The 25,281-nt window shown below is 37.6% G+C and overlaps 2 protein-coding genes across 2 annotated transcripts in view; both read left to right on the top strand.

The window, feature by feature from the left end:
* The first annotated feature begins 1,374 nt into the window (after positions 1–1,374).
* Positions 1,375–10,884, top strand: LOC127427322 (dynein axonemal intermediate chain 2-like). The gene is made up of 13 exons (XM_051674871.1): positions 1,375–1,410; positions 3,762–3,952; positions 4,251–4,412; positions 4,740–4,861; positions 5,148–5,290; positions 5,429–5,542; positions 5,931–6,070; positions 7,135–7,257; positions 7,355–7,578; positions 7,813–7,948; positions 8,078–8,224; positions 9,134–9,358; positions 10,415–10,884. Exons 2-13 carry the CDS (start codon positions 3,770–3,772, stop codon positions 10,502–10,504), a joined length of 1,809 nt encoding a protein of 602 aa, XP_051530831.1. The 5' UTR covers positions 1,375–1,410; positions 3,762–3,769; the 3' UTR covers positions 10,505–10,884.
* Positions 10,885–13,675: 2,791 nt separating this feature from the next.
* LOC127427314 (kinesin-like protein KIF19) overlaps positions 13,676–25,281 on the top strand; it is a 66,513-nt gene continuing 54,907 nt past the window's right edge. Inside the window, exons 1-2 of the mRNA XM_051674845.1 lie at positions 13,676–13,982; positions 17,562–17,642. Of these exons, the coding sequence (XP_051530805.1) occupies positions 13,944–13,982; positions 17,562–17,642 (120 nt within the window). The 5' untranslated portion in view covers positions 13,676–13,943. The remainder of the gene's footprint in view (positions 13,983–17,561; positions 17,643–25,281) is intronic.

Raw genomic sequence — 25,281 nt, 5'->3', positions numbered from 1 at the left:
TTCTAATAGCCAGGCCTAACATAGGAGGTGGGACTTGTCAGAATAGGTTTGGAAAAGCAAATAAGCAGTCTAAAGTTCCAAGCACACGCAGAGGGCATACGAGGAGAGAGAACACAAAAAATGTAATCATCTTTGCAAGACAATACATTGCTTTACAAAACTGAGTTCAAGCACGTACAAAATAACTTTTTTGTGCGCTCAAAATATCATGTTGTGTTCGCAAAACATTTTTGTGCGCTCAAAATATCATCTTGTGCGCGCAAATTTTTTTTGTGTGCTCAAAATATCATGTTGTGCACGCAAAACATTTTTGTGCGCTCAAAATATCATCTTGTGCTCGCAAAACATTTTTGTGCACTCAAAATATCATGTTGTGCTCGCAAAACATTTTTGTGCGCTCAAAATATCATGTGCTCACAAAACATTTTTGTGCACTCAAAATATCATCTTGTGCGCGCAAAACATTTTTGTGCACTCAAATTATCATCTTGTGTGCGCAAAACATTTTTGTGCGCTCAAAATATCATGTTGTGCGCGCAAAACATTTTTGTGCGCTCAAAATATCATATTGTGCTCGCAAAACATTTTTGTGTGCTCAAACTATCATCTTGTGCGCACAAAACATTTTTGTGCGCTCAAAATATCATCTTGTGTGCGCAAAACTATTTTGTGCACTCAAAATATCATTTTGCACACTCAAAATACAATTTTGCGCTTGTAGAATTTTGCCACATATATAACTCCATACAGCTAAAGCAATTTTATTATTATTATTATTATTATTTTAATTTGGAGGACAACATGTTAAAAAAAAAAAAATCTAATTTTAGGCAGTTTTAATGTTAATGTATATTTGACTCCAAACCTAAACAGTTACTGTGATATAGCCGTTTTTGACAACCTCCCAGTGTGACAACTAGCCCCGGTCTCACCTAGTTATAATTCTGGCAGGTTTGCAAAGATATCAGATGCATCACTTTAAAATTGTATCCCATGACTGTAATATCAGACACCAAACTGAATAGGAGATCCTTTTATTTGTATTTCTTAAAATTCTGTTAATGCTGTTCTTATCATTTAGCCCTACGAGTATTTTTCTCAATTATGTGGCGCCCTCTATTGACTCTATTATCAAACTGCAGTCAACAGGAGATCAAAAACGGACCACCAACAACTTCCATTTAAGTTTACACTTTTTGTGGTTATGAAACTATCAAATATCGCCCATATATGTATATATGCATTTAAATGCTCAGTAGTATTTTGATTTGTATTTATTTATTCATTTATTTTAAATACTCAGTATTTTTAGGAATGTTCAGTCAATGTGACAGTCTCTGTTGCTAGGATACGGTAAACTCCACTACACTAAAAGCTGTAAAAACCACCAAACAGCCCGCACACAATCAGGTAAGAAATGAAACAGCTAAGATGTCTCTGAATGTTTGAATGTCTGAGGTTTTAAAGAGTTTAATACTGAAATGATGTCTGTCAAATACTGACACTTGTAAGTTTTATATGTAGAGCACTTAAAAGTCCTTCTAACAAAAACTTTTTGTTGGTCTGCAGCTGATGTTCAATCAAATGCCAATGATTTAAAATTTGAATAAACAAATTAAAATAAAATATTGCTGCTGTTTGCCTAAATATTTTTATGATCAGTTTCCTATAAAGTCCTAAAAAATGGGAGGTGACAGTCTAATGTTCTTAACTGTAAATTAAATAAATAAAATTCATCATTACGTTATAGTAACAATACTTTGTCACAATATTTGGTAATTTCTTATGTATATGCTTGCTTGCTGTGTCTCCTATGACCTATGAGGAGCATAGCATGTCAGTCCAACGTCTCCACGCTTCACGGTTGCTCACCAGTGCCTTGACTTGCCGCCATGTTTTGCCATTGCCTTCAGCTTCTTTTGCAACCGTTCTGCGCCACGTGTTGCTTGGTCGCCCGTGTCTATGACTACCTTAGGGGTTCCAATCAAGTGCAGTCCTACTGATGTCTTGTAGAGGACGGAGGGCATGACCAGTCCATCGCACCTACCTTTCTTGATTGCATTGGCCATTGCATTTCTACCGGTGAGCTCAAGCAGATCTTGGTTTGAGATGCGGTTGGGCCAGAAGATACAGTATGTAGTATACGACAGAGGCATTTATTGACAAACACTTGCAAACATTTTATGTTCTGTAGTGTGATACCCCAAGTTTCACAGCCATACAGAAGCACTCTCTCTACACAAGCACCAAAGATGCGAAGCTTCAGGCTCTTGGATATGGTAGATGACTTCCACACCTTGCTCAATGCGAAATAGGCTTGGTGAGCTCTGTTGATGTGATTGCCAATGTCAACGTCCATTCCACCATTTTTGGTCACTTTGCAGCTGAGATAACAGAATTCCTCAACGTCTTCGATGACTACCCCATCTAGGAGCAACGGCTTGGTGTCATTTGTGCCTATCCGCAACAGTTTGGTCTTCTTGGCGTTAAGCTTCAGTCCAACTTTGGCTGCATTGTATTGAAGGCATTCCAGTTTAGCTTTGATGGACTTGAAAGAATGTGCCATCAAACATTCGTCATCTGCGTATCTGAGTTCATGCAAACAAGATGTCAATTGCCATTGTATGCCATTGCTCAGCAATGGTCTGTATGATTTTGACTTAATTTAATAATTATGAATTTTTATTTGTTTATCACACATTATACATTTTGTACATATACAGTAAGATTCTTTTTTTCCCCACATATCCCAGCTAAGCTGGGCTCAGGGTCATGTATGGTGCCCCTGGAGCAGAAAGGGTCAAGGGCCTTGCTCAAGGGCCCAACAGTGACATCTTAGCAGTGCTGGGGCTTGAACCCCCAAGCTTCTGATCAGTAACCCAGAGCCTTTACCACTGAGCCACCACTCCATCCAGAGCAGGCACAAGTCTGTCGTGTACAATAATGGTGAGCAGCTTCCCTATTGTATTCAACAATGTTATGCCCCTCCAGTTCTTACATTCGCTCAGGTCTCCCTTCTTAAGGATTGTCACGATCACACCCGTCTTCCAATGCTCCGGTACCTGCTTTGTGGTCCAAACTTCACGTAGCAGGGGCCACAGATGCTTCACCATTTGGTGGGGTCTGTATTTAATCAGTTCGTCTGAGATGTTGTAAGGGCCAGGGCCTTGTTGAACTTAAATTTCTCAATTGCAGACTCCACTTCACACAGATCAGGAGGGTCTGTGTGGATTGTTCGGTGAGCATTGCGTTTAGTTTGAATTTGGAGAGGACTCAACTCATTTGCCTCGGAAGGCATAGATGAGAAATGCTCTTTCCAGCGCTCTAGTTGTTGTTCTTCAGTTGTGAGTGTGTGACCATCAGAGCTCTTTAACAGTGGGCATACCTTCAAACCCCTGCTGCTAAGTTGGCGAATGGCTTGGTGCACATAGCACATATCCCCAATTCTTGAGGCATACTCTGCATTTGCTGCAATGTTACTGATAAACTTGCGTTTATCAAGGCAGACCTTTTTTTAAATATATATTTATAATTATTTTATTATTTTATGTATATAATGTATACCTATTGTTATTTTATTATTTTTAATGAACACAAAATAATCTTTCCACTTAATCTTATCCTTGATTTAACTTAATGTAATGATCTTTTCACTGCAAGCTGTAACTTTAGCATCACTTTGATTTTACATTAAAAGAAAGGCAGCAATTTTATTTATTTATATATTTATATATTTTATTTATTCCACATCTGACCTTTAGCATTCACAATGGAGATTGTGTACGTGTATACAAAGAAGCGCAGTGAGTTTGGCCGTCAGTGTAACTTCTCAGACCGGCCGGCTGAGCTGCATGTGGACATCCTGCCTGACTCTTCATTGGCTGCCAACTTCATAGTGAGAGATCCATGTGATGTAGCCATACAGTGTACCCAGGAAATGTCAGAACACGAGGTGAGACTAGCATTTAATTTAGTAACAAATGACAACAACAGCCTAAAATCATACATGCATGATTGTTTTTGCCCCTTTTTAACACTTTGTAACACTAACCCTTTTTATTTATATGCAAAATAGAATTATTTCCACTATTGGTTTTAGGACTTTTGACCCCACTGTATATTCAGATTTGAATGTACATTATCTAATCACCTGTTATGTCTTTTTAATGACCTTTTAATTTAGATCATCTTGAAAGAATCTATGTCAATTATAGTCTGATTTAATGTGAAATTCTTTTCAACCTTTTCAGGTGAACACAGAACGCTTTGAATCAGAGTCACGAGGAATAAACCATGTGGAGGGAGGCTGGCCCAAAGATCTCAATCCAGAAGACATGGAAGCGACCATCCGCTACAGGAAGAAAGTGGAGAAGGACGAACATTATCAGAACACCGTTATGCAGATTGCTAGCGTGGGTGCCTTTAACCATAACCCATCAAGCATTATATATAATATATTATATATAGATTTAAACTTGTATTGTGGATAGAGAGCATTTATTCAGAAGAATAAGCTCAGGTTTTGACTTCTTCAGAGGATTTGAGTGCGGAAATGTTAAGAAACATGAGAAATGATGGGACTGGGTAGATATTGGTTTAGGATTTAAGCTCCATCACTCTTAGTACAGCTACTTACTAAACCTCACAGATCTGCAGTAATGTCAATACACTCAGTGTTCTCAGCAGAATTCATAAAGTGATTGTTATTCTGACTGTTCTTGTCTTCCTGTCCACTTCAGCTAATGGAACACTGTATCAAGCAGAACAACGCCATTGACATCTACCAGGAATATTTTGAAGATGAGGAGGTAGTGGAGGAAACAGAGGAGCAGCCATCAGCTAAGACCATCAATGTCTTCAGGTGAGTATGAGTAGTGATAAACCGATATACTGTATATCAGCCATGGCAATAAATTGGCCGAAATTTGTCAATTTTTAAATTATCAGCATCAGCCAACAACCGCTCCTGATTGTCCTTTCCATCGAGTGTCAGTTTCAAAATGGGCCAACATTCTATTATTTCAGTCTGTTTTTATTTTATTTTTGTATATTCTGGTAAAATTAATTGCTACAAATTGAGCTACTGAATCATACAGTAATTAAAACTATTGGATCTGCTCCACTCTCTGCACTGTGGTTTTCCCTAGAGACCCAAATGAAGTGAAGCGTACAGCTACCAGTTTGTCCTGGCACCCAGATGGCAATCATAAACTTGCCGTTGCCTACTCTTCCCTGGAGTTTCAGAGAGCACCCAAAGACATGAGCTTCGACTCCTACATATGGGACATTGGTACAGTATACCATAAAGCTTTGATATTTATGTAAAGCACAATTCATTGTGTGATATTTATGTCTCTATATCATATTATTCAGCACACTCAGTTTCTTTTGATAAGGACAAAAATATTTACATTTTTCCCAACTTTAGAAAACCCCAATAAACCTGAGATGACTCTGAAACCAGTGTCTCCACTTGTTTGTCTGGAGTACAACCCCAAAGATTCTCACATTCTCGTTGGGGGAAGCTACAACGGTCAAATTGGTGGGTTTTATCACCTGAGGACCTCAATGGATATGCAATTTATCTATTCCAACTACTTTTCTCTTGATAATGAATGACATAGACTTTCTTCAGAATTCTTATAACCATTTGAAGCCTTTCAGTGGTGTAAATAGATTGGCCTCATTCCTTCTGGCCAGTTTTAGCTCTCAATAAATAAACGGTTAATGGACAAATAACTTAGACAAAGCTAAGCCTAATGGTCTAATGGCCAGACTAATGGTCTTTGGCATTGAATGTAACAATACAATTAGTACATAATTTGGTATGGCATCTCTAGATGTCTTTAGGTAAATTTCTGGTGAGCTTACTAAAACATTTAGCATAATTTTAATATGCATGACCATCATGCCCCCCCCCCCATTTCCAGCTTATTGGGACACACGGAAAGGCAGCCAGCCAGTAGAGATGTCCACCATGGAGCACAGCCATAGAGATCCTGTCTACAAAGTCATTTGGCTTCAGTCGAAGACAGGCACTGACACCTTCTCAGCTTCTACAGATGGTCAGGTCTGTGTGTAGTGACACAGCAGTCCAAAAACAAAGAAATGTACCCCCCAATATTTTGTAGCACTCTTTGAGATTTATTACAACTGCAATATCTTGCATCCCATACTAATAAACATTTCAAATTAGTCAGTAGGGGCCAAGCACAGATGTTATGGTAAAAAGTTGTGAAATTTGGCACACTGTTTGGGGTGGGTCTGAAGATTCCTTGTGCCATTTGTAGGGTCTCTATCTCAAAGCCTCCAGCACCACTAGTGTTAGTACTAACAGTTTTTACATACAGTTTTGCTAATGAATGAATGAATGAATGAATGTTATACTTATATAGTGCTTTTCTGACACTACACTCAAAGCACTTTACATAGTGAACAGGGGACTCCCCTCAACCACCACCAGTGTGCAGCATCCACCTGGATGATGCGATGGGAGCCATAGTGCGCCAGTACTCTCACCACACACCAGTGGAGTGATAGAGCCAATTCATGGATGGGGATTATTAGGAGGCTATGATTGATAAGGGCCAATGAGGGGAATTTGGCTAGGACACTGTGGTTAGCACCCCTAATAACTTTTGAAATGAATGGTGATGAAATGAATGAAGTAAACTCCTACAGTGTTCATTGGATCGTCCCCTCATTTGGTTTAGATAAACTTGAGACCATGCCATTGAATTTTTTAAAAAGTTTTTCAACATACCAAACTGTTTTCAACATACAAATCAACAAATTTGAATCTTTCTCAATCAATGAATTCAACCACAAGGATGGCAAAAAGGAAGTGATGCTGTATCTACGCAACACTTCGGCGTATTATATTTAAACTTGGTAATTGTCATTAGTACCATGCCCTGAGTGTATCTGATCACTTTGAGGGCAGCGTCACGTACTGATAAAAATACTGTAGAGTTGAGTTTATTTTCTTAAAACCTTTGAAATGTGTGAAAAAAAGATCTGCTGTCCTTTGACATTCTTAAATTATTCTTATTGCATTGTACATTATGTTATTGCTATGCTTGGCTCCATAATTGCTACTTGCACCTGTATTAAATATTGTAATCCTGACACCAGATACTGTGGTGGGACATTCGTAAGATGAGTGAACCTACCGAGAGTCTTGTGCTGGATCCTAGTAAGAAAGGAAACCTTGACAATGCCCTTGGAGCAAGCTCACTGGAGTTTGAGACGACTATGGTAAAGTTCTTTCTTACTTCTTGGCCCATAGCAACAACAGATTCTGAAAAAAATAAAAAATAAAACCTGAGAACATCTGTTGTTTTTCTTTCACAAGCCCACTAAGTTCATGGTGGGCACAGAGCAGGGGCTTGTGATTTCTTGCAATCGTAAGGCAAAAACCCCAGCTGAGAAGATTGTCTGCACATACAGTGGACACCTTGGCCCTATTTACGCCCTCCAAAGGAACCCATTCTTTCCTAAGAACTTCTTGACTGTGGCTGACTGGACTGCTCGTATCTGGTCAGAGGACATCAAAGAGTCTTCCATCATGTGGACCAAGTAAGAACCTCTTATTGTAGTATGTGCAAAGGTTTTGTCTTATTTGTACAAACACAACATAACAAAACTTATTTCTAATTTACATGAACTGAGATTTGGATTTATCATTACATTTGCCTAAAAGCTTATATGTGCCATTTCTTTTCAATGAGAATGCGTTTTCATGTTGACTTAAATTAGTTGTTTGGTCTAACTGCTTGCACAGGTGCCAGTATTTTTAATCTCTTTCTACAGGTATCACATGGCCCATCTGTTAGATGGCTGTTGGAGTCCAGTCAGACCCTCAGTCTTCTTCACGGTGAAGATGGATGGAACCCTGGATGTGTGGGACATCCTGTTTAACCAGAATAACCCCACTCTCAGCCTCAAAGTCAGTCCCAGATACAGTATCTCCTCTCAAACTGACAACATTATCTCTTTTAAAATACTGTATATTCACATCTTTATGTGTGTGTGTGTGTGTGTGTGTGTGTGTGTGTGTGTGTGTGTTTCCTCATAGGTTTGTGATGAAGCTCTATACAGCATCCAGGTACAAGATAATGGCAGTTTCCTGGGATGTGGCTCTCAGCTGGGAACTGTCACAATGCTGGAGATATCACCAGGCCTGTGCACTTTGCAGAGGAATGAGAAGGCCCTGGTCTCAGAGGTGACACACAAACACACTTTCCTTTACATTTGCATTTGCATTCACATCTTTGGGATTCTCACATTTAAAGATCCAATGAAATGACTTGATGAACGCAGTTTCCTGTTTAGACGTGCTGTACATTTTATTGAAACCAGAAGTTGGGGCAGGACATATTGAAGGGGTCATCCCCCATTTTTTAAATATCCAATCACCTTTAGTTCACATCACAGCCATGAATTATGATTTGCTACTTTCTAATAGTACTGCAGTCATGACAACTCACAGACAGATTTAGCATTTTAATGTGGGTATCACATATTGATAGGATTTACATACACACACAGACACACACATACATACACACATATACATACGTAGTGCAAATCTATGACAAAGCACCATGCACCATGGCTTGCACCATGCAAGCCGATTGGCTTAACATGTCACATGTGAGCAAGCTAATTAGCTAACAGTTCATCAGCTGCTCCATGAAGAGTTTCATGCCTGAACTTCAGTCATTTGGAGGCAGGTAGTATTAGAAGGGGACATTATCACTCTTTTTATTGGGCAAAATGTTTTATGGATGAGTCATCTATATTTTTGGTCCATTTTACCAGAAGAGAAAGTGAATGTAAACAGTATATCTGCTAAAAGTTTATCATGTCCACTTTTAGAAGTTAACCAACAAATAGATGGCCTCAAATCTAACAGTCAGACATAGACTAATGCTGGCATTCCATAGACTGCATGGACTCCCATGTTTGTTTCATGGGGTCTTTTAATGAACACAAGAAAAAATCTAATCAAACCAAATGGTTTGCAAATCGAAGTGGTATGATTCTAAAAAGCAAAATAAGTACTGTATGTACTGTATGTCTTTTGTTGTACACTGAACTTTTGTGGCATATTTTTGCTTGAATTTTGCAGATGTTTGAACGCGAGACCAAACGAGAGAAGATTCTGGAAGCTCGGCACAGAGAGATGCGTCTTAAGGAACGCAGTCGCTCTGAGCAGAGCAGAGAGGACGAGGGGAAAGAAGGAGACAGGGAGGAGAGTGTGGAGGAACTGGTGGCCCGAGCAGAGAGAGAGTTCTTTGAGATTATAGAAGTCGAGAAGAAGAATGAGATGAACAAGGAGAAAGACCAAGAGAGGGTCAGGGGATATTAACTGTACACATACTCAACAGATGTTTTGCTTACAGTGTCATGATGTTTATTGGGTCAAATTCACTAAAGCGTTGTTCCTCTTTTGTGAGTTTTTTTTTTCTTATTCACTAACAACGCACAATCCAGTTTAACCAGGTGCACTGTGCCGTGAGCGTTTAAATTAAGGTGACGTCAACCACTAATCTGTTTTCAGGTTCCTAATGTTATGATTTTAGTTTGAAAACACATTGACTTGGCTATGATTATGCTCCTCATCCACACTGGAACAGTGTTTTCTCCCACCGAAAAACATTCAAAAATGCTGTCTAATACTGCATATTTTGGAAAACTATGCGTTAGGAAACTGAAAACTGAGTCTTTAATTTGCAATGTACTTTCTATGTAAATGAGGCTTATTATAGATAGAAAACCAGTGCTATTTGCCTGCCGCAATTATATTTGTCAAAAATTGTATGTCAGTCTTTGTAAATTTCCCCAATTGAGTTTTACGCCTATTCTGATATTTTGAATCTTTAACTACACTGCTCAGATCAGCATTTGTTGATGTCTGAAAACCTGGTTTCAGTGAGCATTAAAGATGCTTGTGTGCGTCTATGTGTGTGTTTAGATGGCTGTTGTCATATGTGTGTCTCAGAATGGTCTGTCAAAGAGAATTGCCCCACTTTGTGGAGCTTTAACAAATTGGACCTCTTGTTAGGACTGTTGCTCCAATAAGATAAAGGTCCCGAGCTCTATATGTAGCCCAAAGAGCTGAGTGAACGTGTTCTATTTTCAAAGATAAAGAAAACACAATCATTAAGGTCTACTTTGTTCCCAGAATGGTTTATGTACCTGTTATTGGTTAGGAGCCATTGGAGGCTGCATAACTATCAGCACACCTGATGACATTAATGGTTTTGGCCCTTTCAATTAAAGAGGGGTTTTTAATTATAGGTTTGTTTTTAACTCCAGATCAATATGTCAGTCTGTGCCAAAAGCATTTGTTTAATGGGTCTAATAGCTTAGGATCCTTTCTAAGATTGTTGTTTCTTGTCCCCTGTAGGAGAAAGGCGTGTGTGAACAGAAAGATTTCCAAGAGGAGCATGAAAATAATGGCGTCACATCCTTTACAAAAAGAGAAATCACACTGTAGATTGCCAACACAACTGCTGTGCTTAAAGTCAACATGAAAAGTTTGTAAATCATTTCACTTCCATATATGAAGTATTTATGAATGAATTCGGCAAGACTTGATTTGAACCATCATGAATTGATTGTATTGTGCAGGTGTTGGTTGGAGGGGAGGGGTTGAAAAAGTAAGAAGGATTTATGACATCAAACGAAAAGGAAAAATATTTTTAAAGGTGGAGCAAGTTATTACATTTTGATGAAAGATTATGCAGACAAACACTTTTTTTTTTTCTCTAATAATGTTAAAGGTGTCATTTTGATTTGATCATGTTGACTTTAAGAAATGAATACAACCACCCCATATGTTGTCCATATGTTAAGCCTTATAGACTAATAATAATAATAAAGATGTAGCATTTTTATTTCAAGTCTAACCGTTTTCTTTTTTTTTTTTTTTTCCTGGACTTGCATTCATCTTTCATTTATGGTTTTTAATCGTAAATGTCACTACAATTAGTTTAAAATTTTTTACTTATTTGCCACATTAATGCGCATATATACAGTTGAAGTCAGAAGTTTACATACACTTAGGTTGAGTACACTTAAGTCATTAAAACTCATTTTTTAACCACTTCACAGATTTCATTTTAGCAAACTATAGTTTTATATAGTTTCTATTTTGTGCATGACACAAGTCATTTATCTAAAAATTGTTTACAGACAGATTGTTTCACTTTTAATTGACTATATCACAATTTCAGTGGGTCAGATGTTTACATACACTAAGTTAACTGTGCCTTTAAGCAGCTTGGAAAATTTTAGAAAATTATGTCAAGCCTTAAGACAATTAGCCAGTTAGCTTCTGATAGGAGGTGTACTGAATTGGAGATGTACTTCTGGATGTATTTGAAGGCCTACCTTCAAACTCAGTGCCTCTTTGCTTGACCTCAGAAAACAATTGTGGACCTCCACAAGTCTGGTTCATCCTTGGGAGCAATTTCCAAATGCCTGAAGGTACCACGTTCATCTGTACAAACAATATTACACAAGTATAAACGCCATGGGACCACGCAGCCATTATACCGCTCAGGAAGGAGACACATTCTGTCTCCTGGAGATAAACGTAGTTTGGTGCGAAAAGTGCAAATCAATCCCAGAACAGTAGCAAAGGACCTTGTGAAGATGCTGCAGGAAACGGGTATACAAGTATCTATATCCACAGTAAAACGAGTCCTATATCAACATAACCTTAAAGGCTGCTCAGCAAGAAAGAAGCCACTGCTCCAAAACCACCATAAAAAAAGCCAGACTACAGTTTGCAATTGCACATTGGCACAAAGATCTTACTTTTTGGAGAAATGTCCTTTGGTCTGATGAAACAAAAATTTAACTGTTTGGCCATAATGACCATTGTAATGTTTGAAGGAAAAAGGGTGAGTCTTGCAAGCTGAGGAACACTATCCAAACCGTGAAGCATGGGGGTGGCAGCATCATGTTGTGGGGGTTCTTTGATGCAGGAGGGACTGGTGCACTTCACAAAATAGATGGCATCATGAGGAAGGGAAATTATGTGGATATATCGAAGCAACATCTCAATACATCTGCCAGGATGTTAAAGCTCGGTCACAAATGGGTCATCCAAATGGACAATGACCGCAAGCATACCTCTAAAGTTGTGGCAAAATGGCTTAAGGACAACAAAGTCAAGGTATTGGAGTGGCCATAACAATCCGATAGATATTTTGTGGGCAGAACTGAAAAAGCAAATGCGAGCAAGGAGGCCTACAAACCTGACTCAGTTAAACCAGTTCAGTCTGGAAGAATGGGCCAAAATTCCAGCAACTTATTGTGAGAAGCTTGTAGAAGGCTACCCAAAAGGTTTGACCCAAGTTAAACAATTTAAAGGCAATGCTACCAAATACTAACAAACTGTATGAAAACTTCTGACCCACTGGGAAGGTGATGAAAGAAATAAAAGCTGAAATAAACCATTCTCTCTACTGTTAATCTGACATTTCACATTCTTAAAACAAAGTAGTGATCCTAACTGACCTAAGACAGGGAATGATTTATACGATTAAATGTTAGGAATTGTGAAAAACTGAGTTTAAATGTATTTGGCTAAGGTGTATGTAAACTTCGGACTTCGATATATATATATATATATATATATATATATATATATATATATATATACACACACACAGACAAATTTTCACTGAAGTTAGATCCAACTGGAAATATTCTAGCATTATATATATGGTATACTCCCACATATGACTTAGATCTTCAAATATGGGCATTCTGCAACTCACTGATGTGATGCTAATTTTTATTTTTATTTTTGTATGTGTGTGTGTGTGTGTGTACAGATCTATTTATTCAAAAATACATTAAAAGTGTAAATCATACAGCCAATGAATTCACTTGAATACACATCTTGCATTATTAACATGTTTCAACTTCTGAATTAATTCTGAATTTTATTTATTCATTTTTGGACTATATTTTTTTGCGGGGCATAAAGTAAAAAATGTCAAAGTGTTATAAAAATCCTGAAATCATAATGAAGGAAAAAAAATATTACAAAGATGAAATTCTTGGTACAATAATGATGAAGAAACAGTAAGTAGTTTGGCATAAAATTTTCTTGTTATTTCTATAAAAAATAACCTCATGACTGAATGAAGTCACAGTCACTGAACAATTTTACTAGTCACTAAATGAAAACCTAAAATATATTCATGCTGATTCAAAAATTAACATTAAAATAATTAAAAACAATTATTAAGATGTGTACTCTCAAATATATTCAAGGTGTAAAGAACATATATTGATTTAGCCTTATTGATGGTTACATCAGCTGATGTTTTTAGAGTAATAAATAAATACATTTAATATTTGTACTAAAAACAGAACGTATGTATTTTTTATTATTAAAATAATTATAGTCTTTATAAAAAAAAAATAATATTATCGGTATATCCAAATATCTTAATTAAAGACAGAGCTGGAGAAGAAAAACTGCAGGACAAGGCTTAACCAGCAGGTGTCGCTGTTAACCCCAGAGTGAGAGAGTCTCTGCCCACCTGGATTTGAAGCATCGCAGCCGTGAAGGATGCGTCTCAGTGCGCACATCACTGCTGCTGATCTCTAGAGACATCAGAATCACAACTACACACGCTCGCAGGTTTAGTGTGGGCGGAGAAACACATCCTGCTCAGGCGTGGACATGACTCCACCGTATTTTAACAGAGACGCACGACCAGTGTTTTGACCGCACAGTGTCTTTATAATATTAGAGAGAGTTGACAGCGCAGGTTAATTCAGCGCGTTCTTCTGCGGATGCGTCGCGTTTTGTTACTTCAGTCATGATAGCGTTGTGTCTGTTGTACATTCCTTATGTAACGCGTATGTTTTAGTTCACAATTAACCGTGCAAAGGGCTATCAAAACATTAAGATGAAGGACACAGGTGAATCAAAGGATCATCAGCTGACTGTAAGTTCAGTGAATTATTATTTTCCCCAAAAAACATTAACTCACTAACTGTCATGTCTGCATTTACTTGTGCCCATTAGAATTTAAAGACTGTATTCAGCCAGCAACTAAGTGCTTGTTATTAAATATGCAGAGCCTATATTATTTACCTTCCTATGCACCTATATTACTTTTCAGACTGTGTTCAGCCATAAACCTCAACGTATATACACTCACCGGCCACTTTTTTAGGTACACCTGTAGGTCTATTTATTCATGTTATTATCTAATCAGCCAATCGTGTGGCAGCAGTGTAATGTATAAAATCATGCAGATATGGGTCACTGAATGTTTGCTGTTTTTGGCACCATTCTGAGTAAACTATACTGTTATGCATGAAAATTCCAGGAGATCAGCAGTTACAGAAATACTCAAACCAGCCCATCTGGCACAATCATGCCGCTGTCTAAATCACTGAGATCACATTATTTCCCCATTCTGATGGTTGATGTGAACATTAACTGAAGCTCCTGACCCATATCTGTATGATTTTATACATTACACTGCTGCCACATGATTGGCTGATTAGATAATCGCATGAATAAGTAGATGTACAGGTGTACCTAATAAAGTGGCCAGTGAGTGTATGTGTGTATTTTTAAATATATATTGTTTAAATACTCTCTGCATTCTATATGCACTTTATAGATGTGTTATTAGAGTTTTTAGATTGTATTCATACAATAACTACATATATACTGTATGTATATATATATATATATATATATATATATATATATATATATATATATATATATATATATATATATATACACACACACACTACAAAAGTATACAAAAGTTTTGAAACACACTCATTCTTTATTATAATTTTTTTCTTCACATTTTAGAATAATAGTAAAGTCAAAACTATGGAATAACATAAATGAACTATGGGAATTATGTTGTGACTAAACAAAATCCAAAATAAATTATAAGTTATATTTTAGCATCTTCAAAGTAGTCACACTTTGCCTAGATTTTGCAGACATGTACTCTTGACATTTTCTCAACCAACTTCTTGAGGTATCACCCTGGGATGCTTTTTAAACAGTATTGAAGGAGTTCTCATCTATGTTGGGCACTTATTGGCTGCTTTTCTTTATTATTTGGTACAAGTCATCAATTACAAAAACTTTTTTAATTTTTTTTTTAATTAAATTTAAGTTTTGTAATGAAATAAATTAATATGGTGGCACAATTATATTTTTGTCTACAAAACTAATTTCAAACATTTAAGCATACGCCTTCAGATCAAAAGATTTTGAAGATCATGAGAAACATTTCAGTCAAGTGTTTCAGAACTTTTGACCGGTAGTGTATATATATATATATATATATATATATATATATATATATATATATATATATATATATATATATATATATATATATACACAGGTGCATCTCAATAAATTAGAATGTCCTGGAAAAGTTCATTTATTTCAGTAATTCAACTCAAATTGTGAAACTCGTGTATTAAATAAATTCAATGCACACAGACTGAAGTAGTTTAAGTCTTTGGTTCTTTTAATTGTGATGATTTTGGCTCACATTTAACAAAAACCCACCAATTCACTATCTCAAAAAATTAGAATATGGTGACATGCCAATCAGCTAATCAACTCAAAACACCTGCAAAGGTTTCCTGAGCCTTCAAAATGGTCTCTCAGTTTGGTTCACTAGGCTACACAATCATGGGGAAGACTGCTGATCTGACAGTTGTCCAGAAGACAATCACTGACACCCTTCACAAGGAGGGTAAGCCACAAACATTCATTGCCAAAGAAGCTGGCTGTTCACAGAGTGCTGTATCCAAGCATGTTAACAGCAAGTTGAGTGGAAGGAAAAAGTGTGGAAGAAAAAGATGCACAACCAACCAAGAGAACCGCAGCCTTATGATTGTCAAGCAAAATCGATTCAAGAATTTGGGTGAACTTCACAAGGAATGGACTGAGGTTGGGGTCAAGGCATCAAGAGCCACCACACACAGACATGTCAAGGAATTTGGCTACAGTTGTCGTATTCCTCTTGTTAAGCCACTCCTGAACCACAGACAACGTCAGAGGCGTCTTACCTGGGCTAAGGAGAAGAAGAACTGGACTGTTGCCCAGTGTTCCAAAGTCCTCTTTTCAGATGAGAGCAAGTTTTGTATTTCATTTGGAAACCAAGGTCCTAGAGTCTGGAGGAAGGGTGGAGAAGCTCATAGCCCAAGTTGCTTGAAGTCCAGTGTTAAGTTTCCACAGTCTGTGATGATTTGGGGTGCAATGTCATCTGCTGGTGTTGGTCCATTGTGTTTTTTGAAAACCAAAGTCACTGCACCCGTTTACCAAGAAATGTTGGAGCACTTCATGCTTCCTTCTGCTGACCAGCTTTTTAAAGATGCTGATTTCATTTTCCAGCAGGATTTGGCACCTGCCCACACTGCCAAAAGCACCAAAAGTTGGTTAAATGACCATGGTGTTGGTGTGCTTGACTGGCCAGCAAACTCACCAGACCTGAACCCCATAGAGAATCTATGGGGTATTGTCAAGAGGAAAATGAGAAACAAGAGACCAAAAAATGCAGATGAGCTGAAGGCCACTGTCAAAGAAACCTGGGCTTCCATACCACCTCAGCAGTGCCACAAACTGATCACCTCCATGCCACGCCGAATTGAGGCAGTAATTAAAGCAAAAGGAGCCCCTACCAAGTATTGAGTACATATACAGTAAATGAACATACTTTCCAGAAGGCCAACAATTCACTAAAAATGTTTTTTTTTATTGGTCTTATGATGTATTCTAATTTGTTGAGATAGTGAATTGGTGGGTTTTTGTTAAATGTGAGCCAAAATCATCACAATTAAAAGAACCAAAGACTTAAACTACTTCAGACTGTGTGCACTGAATTTATTTAATACACGAGTTTCACAATTTGAGTTGAATTACTGAAATAAATGAACTTTTCCATGACATTCTAATTTATTGAGATGCACCTGTATATATATATATATATATATATATTTATTGAGCTGTTGACAATAGATGTGGTCTGTTGTAAATCTGCAAGTGTCTACACTTGTTATATTTAGATTCTCAGGGAGATTAATACTGTTTTCTGCTGATCTTTGCCCCCCTCTTAATTATTCACAGGCGCAGTTTAAGTTCCATTTCTCTTCTTCCACTGTAAGACATCATTCAACTGCTTTAGGTAGTTTAAATGTGGGGCAGATATGCAACTTTTGTAGGCCATATTTTATATACCGGTAATAATAATAATAATAATGGTAATAATAGTGAAAAATATTGCTGTATGAACCTATGTATTTTATTACTGATCAATTCCCTTTTCCCATCAGTTATTACCCATTTGTTTACATTATCACTGCATCTTCTTTATTATCCTGAAATATATGGTTTTCTTTCTCATTCAAGTTCAGATAAATGGTCTGTTATTGGTGAGGTTTGTATATATTGGCACTATTTTCTATTAAGCTGCTTTGAAACAGTATGTATCGTAAAAAGAACTATAGAAATACAATTGACTTGACTTTTCCAGGTGGCCCTGCGGATTCGCCCTTTGAACGATGCTGAACTGGAGGAAGGAGCCACTATAATAGCCCACAAAATGGACGACCAGGTCAGAGGAGCCAGCTGTATCACTTATAGTGTGTGTGTGTGTGTGTGTGTGTGTGTGTGTGTAGCACAGAGAAATAGAGATGGAGAAAATAACTGTTAATCTAGGCACTCGGCACTCATTCTGTCTGTACAGACTATGTACGTAAAGTGTTTCTTATACTATATTTGTGTACACAATCTGTATTGAGTACATTTTGTGTACTCAGTCTAGGTTTCTTTGTTTTCTGTGTGTTCATTGCATTCACATCCATCTGGTGGATCTGTGTTCTCAGTGTAAGGTCCAGGCATGTGACTCTGCTCACATCTACAGCCACTTTAAATCAGCCAAGCTCTGAATACAGTATTCCTCCATTAAGTCCAATGCTCACATTAGAGAGGAATGCTTAAGCTGTTAACTGGTATGCATGTTTTTTTGTTGTTTTTTTAAAGTTAAAGAATAGGGATACCGATGTAACAAAGTTCTGGCAAGCTAAATTTTTTCTGCCTGGAAACCAAGTCATGTTTACATGGTACTGCGTTGATGGAATAAGCACTTTTGAGGAAGCACTAAGCTAATCATTTGCCACAATTTGCTGAGGTAGTGGCCTTAAGTCTTCGAAAGATACTCAGAGTTTTGTTTGAGGCACTTAAAAGGAAGTAAACTTGATATCCACCAGCAGAATTTATTCAGCTTTGTTTCTGAGATATTCTGTGAAATAATCAGTATTTATTACTTTTGGATGGACAAAACTTCTGATCACAAAGTCTATTCTCATTTTTACGTGCTATTTTTTTTCTGTACAGTTGTTCACAGAGACTGCCTTTCCATTATTGGAATTATTATTTGTTTATGTTTTATTTATTTTTTAATTTTTGGACGTCAGTCAATTATTGTGGTATGAAATATTTTAGATAAACCTGCTTCTAAATGGCACTTAAAAACAAAACAATCTGTGGTTGGCTGCTTGAAATGTCAGCCCGACAGTCTCTTCCTGTCTAAATGGCTTGTTTTTGGCCAGAACAACACTCTTGAAAATTAATTCATTAAACTGAATTGAATTTGTGAACGTTTTTACAAGCAATTTAATGTCTTTCATTCAGATTAAAGGCTCGGTCACACATACTTTCGCAATGCAAAATTCCATGAGCGAAATACGGTCATGTCATTAGGAATCCATGCGATCGTACATTACTCGCAATGGACTTCTGGTGGCAAAGAATTTCTCATTGCAGATTTTGTGTGGAGTTCAAGAACTTTGATGGGCGAATTCACTGTGTTGGCCAATAGGAAGTTGCATCTGCCCATGACGTCTCTTTGCCCCGTGGAACTTTGCTGTGAGAAGGTATGTGTGACCGTGCCTTAAATCAGTCAACATAATTTAGTTGGATTATGTAAAATCAGTGTACAATAGTTGTTGTAACTTAACTTGGGTTTGTCAAACTCAGTTTAATGGGGTTTTATTCAGTTTGGTCCAACTTAATTTATTTGAATAGTTTAAAGTATTCCAGGTGAACAAGTGTAAGGACAGTTGAACTGTTGCTGTGTCAGTTTAGTTAAAACTGCTTAAAGTGCTAAGCAGAACTTAAATGAGGTATCACTTGGAGGGTAATTGTCTTTGAAGCGAATAGGGCATAGGGACTATCACTTCTGGTTGGACGCGCTCGCGGGAGTTAGACGCGATGAAAGTGTCTGGAGTTTATATTTAATGCAGCCGTTTTTCAGAGGTTTCTTGGGATGTACATTACGAGTAAGTGTTCTTTGCTCTTTCTATTTAGTGTGATTCAAAACATTGATATCTTGTATTCGCTTGTTTCTCATTCATCTTCATGACTTGCACAACAGCTCCTGCCTCATCATTAGTAAAGTCTGCGTTGCGCTCTTTTTGTTTGTAACAGGGTCAGTTTGGTCACTGTTCAGATCTCAAGTCAGTGGAAAAGCGGCCGATCTAGGTTGAGATTGCTCAGTTTCTGTACAGTTTCACTCTCTAAAAGCAGCACATTAGTCTAAGGAATGTGTATGTGTGTGTGTGTCTGTATGACTGCGCTTATTGGCTATTTTTTTTTAAATGTCATGAGCCGTTCAACAAGTCCCACCCCAAATTCATTTTTCAGTAGGAAATACGTCAACAGTGTAAAGTAAGCTGTGCTTGTCAAGGCACTTCACAGGGACTTTAAGTACTCTGAAGCCCCGTATACACATACAGCGACTTCCAGCGACTTGCGACAGCATGAGCGGCAGCGACCACTGGTGTCAGTGGAGCTCACGTCATCCATCTCCTTTGAGATAATGGGGTCGAGTGCAAGCAAGACAGAGTAGAAGTTAAAGTTTCTGTGAGCGATTTCACTGTTCTATATGATTCGTCTGTAACCACATACATGGATATAATAAAAATGATACGTAAAAAAATAAACTGTCAGCAGTCTGAGTGAGTTTGATTCGTACATTGATAGTTCGCTCATCTTATTAAGGTTATGTGAGCACTGCTGCAGTTCATATAAAAACACTCTCCCTGCAGAATGTGCATTTTTAGGGACAAGACAACGGATTCCTTGTTAAATTAGAATGAATTTGTAGTTTTACTAGCAAAATGCCTCATCTGTGATCATATTTTCAAAAGACATGGCTAGACTTGCAGTCCAACAATAACGTTAGAGCGACAGCAGTAGGAACGCCCACTAGCGACTTCACAGTACAGAGACTAGCGACATCAAGCGATAAACTTCAGCACAGTGGAACATTGCGTCACCTGCCTGCTTCTGCAACTGCAGACAATCGTTATATATATATATTTTTTTATTTAAATAATAGCTTAGACTGATTGTTATATATTTTCTGATAGATATCAGGCAGGGTGACATTGCACTTATTACATAACAATATAACATTGCTATTTGCATTTATATGTAACATATTTTGTTATTATTTATAACATTATATTATATACACTGGCACCCAAAGGTTTGCAATAATATACAGATTTTGCTGTTTCAGAAGGAAATTGCCACTTTAATTCACCAAAGTGGCATTCAACTGATCACAAAGTATAGTCAGGATATTATTGATGTAAAAAAACAGCACCATCACTATTTGAAAAAAAATTTGTTTTGTTCAAATCTAGACAGGCCGCATTTCCAGCAGCCATAACTCCAATACCTTATCCTTGAGTAATCATGCTAAATTGCTAATTTGGTACTAAAAAATCACTTGCCATTATATCAAACACAGTTGAAAGCTATTTGGTTCGTTAAATGAAGCTTAACATTGTCTTTGTGTTTGTTTTGAGTTGCCACAGTTTGCAAAAGACTGGCATGTCTTAAGGTCAATATTAGGTCAAAAATGGCAAAAAAGAAACAGCTTTCTCTAGAAACTCATCAGACAAACATTGTTTTGAGGAATGAAGGCTATGCAATGCTTGAAATTGCCAAAAAACTGAAGATTTCATACAAAGGTGTACACTACAGTCTTCAAAGACAAAGGACAACTGGCTCTAATAAGGACAGAAAGAGATGTGGAAGGCCAGATGTACAACTAAACAAGAGGATAAGTACATCAGAGTCTCTAGTTTGACAAACAGACGCCTCGCATGTCCTCAGCTGACAGCTTCATTGAATTCTACCTGCTCAACACCAGTTTCATGTACAACAGTAAAGAGAAGACTCAGGGGTGCAGGACTTATGGGAAGAATTGCAAAGAAAAAGCCACTTTGAAACAGAAATACAAAAAGAAAAGGTTAGAGTGGGCAAAGAAACACAGACTTTGGACAACAGATAATTGGAAAAGAGTGTTATGGATCTTAACCCCATTGAGCATTTGTGGGATCAGCTAGACTGTAAGGTGCGTGAGAAATGCCCCGACAAGACAGCCACATCTATGGCAAGTGCTACAGGAAGTGTGTGATGAAATGTCACCTGAGTATCTGGACAAACTGACAGCTAGAATGCCAAGGATCTGCAAAGCTGTCATTGCTGCACGTCGAGGATTTTTTGATGAGAATTCTTTGAAGTAGTTTAAGTAGTTATAACATTTTTTTTCAAATTGTTATAGTAATGTTTCACATTATTAATGTCCTAACTATACACTGTGATCAGTTGAATGCCACTTTGGTGAATAAAAGTTCCAATTTCCTTCCATAAGAGCAAAATCTGTACATTATTCCAAACATTTGGCCGCCAGTGTATGTGTTCAGGCTTTAAAGTTGACCAACTATATATATCTAAATTCTTAAATGTATTTATTTATTGTGCAGTCCATGTTTACCTTATCAACTGAAATGGAACCTCATAAGTGACTGATTTGGAACTTTAATAGATTGCTAATATTTCTAAAGATCCTTTTCGGTATTGAATGATATGCTATTTATTCATATAAATGTAACATTTCTCTTGGTTTGTCCACAATCTTAAATGGATTAGAGAATCAAAACAGTTTGTGATTTGTATTTTATTGAAATAGGTTTGTTAGTGATGGATGCAACACACTCTACTGCATTTTAGCTCGAAACTGTCTTCCACTGTGATTATTGGTTTTCAGTTTGATACTGTGCATTGTTGAATGGCTAATGGTGACTTAAGGCCCACCACCAGTGGTCAGATGAGGTGTCCATGTTTACATTCAAGCACGTAGGCAATACAAACTGGTTATGCAAGGCTGATGGGATTAGTAGCATACACAGAAAGGTTTAGATGGTATTATGTTTGTGCAGTCATCCTCATGAATGGGGAAAGATAGAACAAGACTACCAGTACAAACATACAATGATGAGGTTGTGTAATGTACACACGCACACCAAAAACAAACTTTGTAAGGTGCTGAGTCAAAAGTCTGTTCAGAAGAAGACTCGTTACACGAGTCGAAACGTTAACCACATGGTTTTGGATTTAAATTATTGTTGGAGCAGTGTGACAACTAGTCCAGTTCTCCCCTATTTTATTAAGCAAAATTATGACCAAATCTTGCCAGCACAGATGCCCTGAAGAAACCTTTGACCACCCCCCACCCAATCATCAGTAATTATCCAGATTTGCTGAACCAACCAAACTAAACACCTTCTTATCTGTTTGTGCCCAATACACCATATGGCAACAGGTAGGCTGGGACGTGTTTTTTCGTGTTGCGTTGCCCCTGCTGTTTTCTCCCCCCTGATGGCAGACACTCAGGAGTAAACCTTAAAAGCATGAGCTCACCAAGAAGGGTTTTAAAATGCTTAGACAGCAGCCACCTGCTCTTCTGTACCTACAGCCACCTGACGGATCATGCCAGCGTTGGTGTAGCATTGCCGTAACATTGGTGCAACGTGTCCTTCAAAGTTAAATCTGATAGCTAGAATCTTTCCAAATGATTAAATAGCTAATAGATGGTGCAATGAGTTCTTTCACTAGCCAAACACAAAACAAACTAGAGCTTGATTTAATTTTGTCAGGATTGCTTTTTGCAAATTCTTCACAAATTCTCTATTTTGAGGTAGTGATAGCCTTGGGCAAGCTGGTATTTATTAACCTCTCCACATTAGCACATGTGTCTCCATTAGTATGTGGGTTAACTCATTTACCAAGACCCTAAATAAAAAATAAAAAAATGATTAGTCTTTAATATTTACATAATAATTAATAACCACTTGCTTAATCTGAACAAAATAGGCATCATTTTAAAACCTAGAATCTGGACTTTACAATGCATATAGCTGATCCCACCAGTTCTTAAAGAATGCTTTTTAATTCGCTGAGGGCTGACAAATAAGAACTGTTTCGTTCGAATCATTTGCAAATTAGTTATCACAATAATTATATTCAGAGTTGGTAAAGCCATAAAAAAAGATGAGATAGCCATGTGTTATATATCATGGGAAAGGTCTCAATTAGTAGAATGCAATGAGCAAATTTCTTTCACTCAGAGGCCAATCTACAGTGAGTATTAGTGTATGAAATTCCCACTGACACACATAAATGTAATAAACAGGAGTGGCTTTTTGTCACATTTTTCCTTATTACTCCCTGAAACAGACATATAACATAGACAACGACATATCGTAACTTACAGCAGACTATCCCGATTCCCAAACACAACTTAATATGATAAGTAGATCTTGAAATATTCCTCAAACATTGTACATGGAAAGACGATGCACAAAAGGGTGCACAACACACATTGTGTGTTTGTGTGTGTGAGTGAGTGTGTGTGCGTGTGTGAGTGAGTGAGTGAGTGAGTGTGTGTGTGTTTGTGTGTGTGTGCACATGTCTGAGGAATTTGTGTGTGCAAACACACATCCACATATATGCTCATCTAAAGGATTGGGATGCTCCTGAACTCTTAATATTTCTGTAATTTGTAGTCTAATCCATTCATTTCCAATGGCCGGATATTTTTGGTAACACAAGTGTAACAAAGTTAAATAAAACAAACAAACAAACAAACAAATAAAATTAAAGAAAATGGTCCAAATTGTTTTTGTGTTTTCAGATACCATATGCGAACAAAGTGATGTAATGTTATTCCAACTGGATAAAGTAAAAAATAAATAAATAAATAAATTGTACGGAAAAAAAGAAAAAAAAGTCACCTGGGTCAAAATGACCGGAACACAACATAAGGGTTAAAGGGACAGTTCATCCAAAAATTTTTAATTATTTAATTATTTACTTACTCTCATGTTGTTCCAAACCTGCATGACTTTATTTCTTTCAGGGTACACAAAAAAATGAAAACTTTGAATAATGTAATGGTCATTTTTTCTTTGCAACTAAACAGAATGGAGGCTGGAGTTTTCAAGCTTCTAAAAGGTTGTAAAAGAACCATAAAAAGTATCACTGAAGTAGTTCATACAACTCGTGCATTATATATAGGTCTTCTGAATCCATACGATAGCTTTGTGTAAGGAACAGACCGAAATGTAAGTCGGTATTTACTGATAATCCTCCTCTCCAAAAAGCTGTTGGCTCCTGTGACTGTATCATAGAGTCAGTAAGTTGAACTTGAGACCCGGATCAGTCCAATTCATGAACGAATCATTCAGACTGGTTTTGTGAAGCAGAGCAACTCATTCATTGTAAATATCACACTCAAAAGAAAGATTTTTTCTCCCCAATTTGGAATGCCCAATTCCCAGTGTGCTCTAGGTCCTCATGGTAGCGTAGTGACTCGCCTCAATCCGGATGGTGGAGGACGACTCTCAGTTGCCTCCGTGTCTGAGACCGTCAACCCGCGCATCTTATCACGTGGCTTGTTGAGCGTGTTACCGTGGAGACATAGCGCGTGTGGAGGCTTCACGCTATTCTCCGCAGCATCCATGCACAACGCACCACGTGCCCCACCGAGAGCGAGAACCACATTATGGTGACCACGAGGAGGTTACCCCATGTGACTCAACCCTCCCTAGCAACCGGGCCAATTTGGTTGCTTAGGAGACCTGGCAAGAGTCACTCAGCACGCCCTGGTTTCGAAAGTTCCAGGGGTGCTAGTCAGCGTCTTTACTTGCTGAACTACCCAGGCCCCCCAAAAGAAAGATTTGTTGATGAATCGGCACTTCTCACATGAACTCTTATGAACTTTCATGAACGTGACAAGGAGAGCAAGGGAGGGTGTCAAGATTATCAGTGAATCATGACCTAAATTTCTGCCTGTCCATCACACAAAGCTATATGACTTCAACAGCTTGTGTATATAG

This window comes from Myxocyprinus asiaticus, chromosome 36, assembly GCF_019703515.2.
Source record: "Myxocyprinus asiaticus isolate MX2 ecotype Aquarium Trade chromosome 36, UBuf_Myxa_2, whole genome shotgun sequence".
Lineage (NCBI taxonomy): Eukaryota > Metazoa > Chordata > Actinopteri > Cypriniformes > Catostomidae > Myxocyprinus > Myxocyprinus asiaticus.
The sequence above is the reverse complement of the archived record's forward strand: the minus strand, read 5'-3'. Positions and strand labels throughout refer to the sequence as shown.

Coding starts and splice junctions, on each gene's coding strand:
- LOC127427322 (XM_051674871.1), top strand. CDS start 3,770: ATGGAGATTGTGTACGTGTATACAAAGAAGCGCAGTGAGTTTGGCCGT. Junction 4,413..4,739: donor CCGTTATGCAGATTGCTAGC/GTGGGTGCCTTT, acceptor TGTCCACTTCAG/CTAATGGAACACTGTATCAA. Junction 9,359..10,414: donor AGGAGAAAGACCAAGAGAGG/GTCAGGGGATAT, acceptor TGTCCCCTGTAG/GAGAAAGGCGTGTGTGAACA.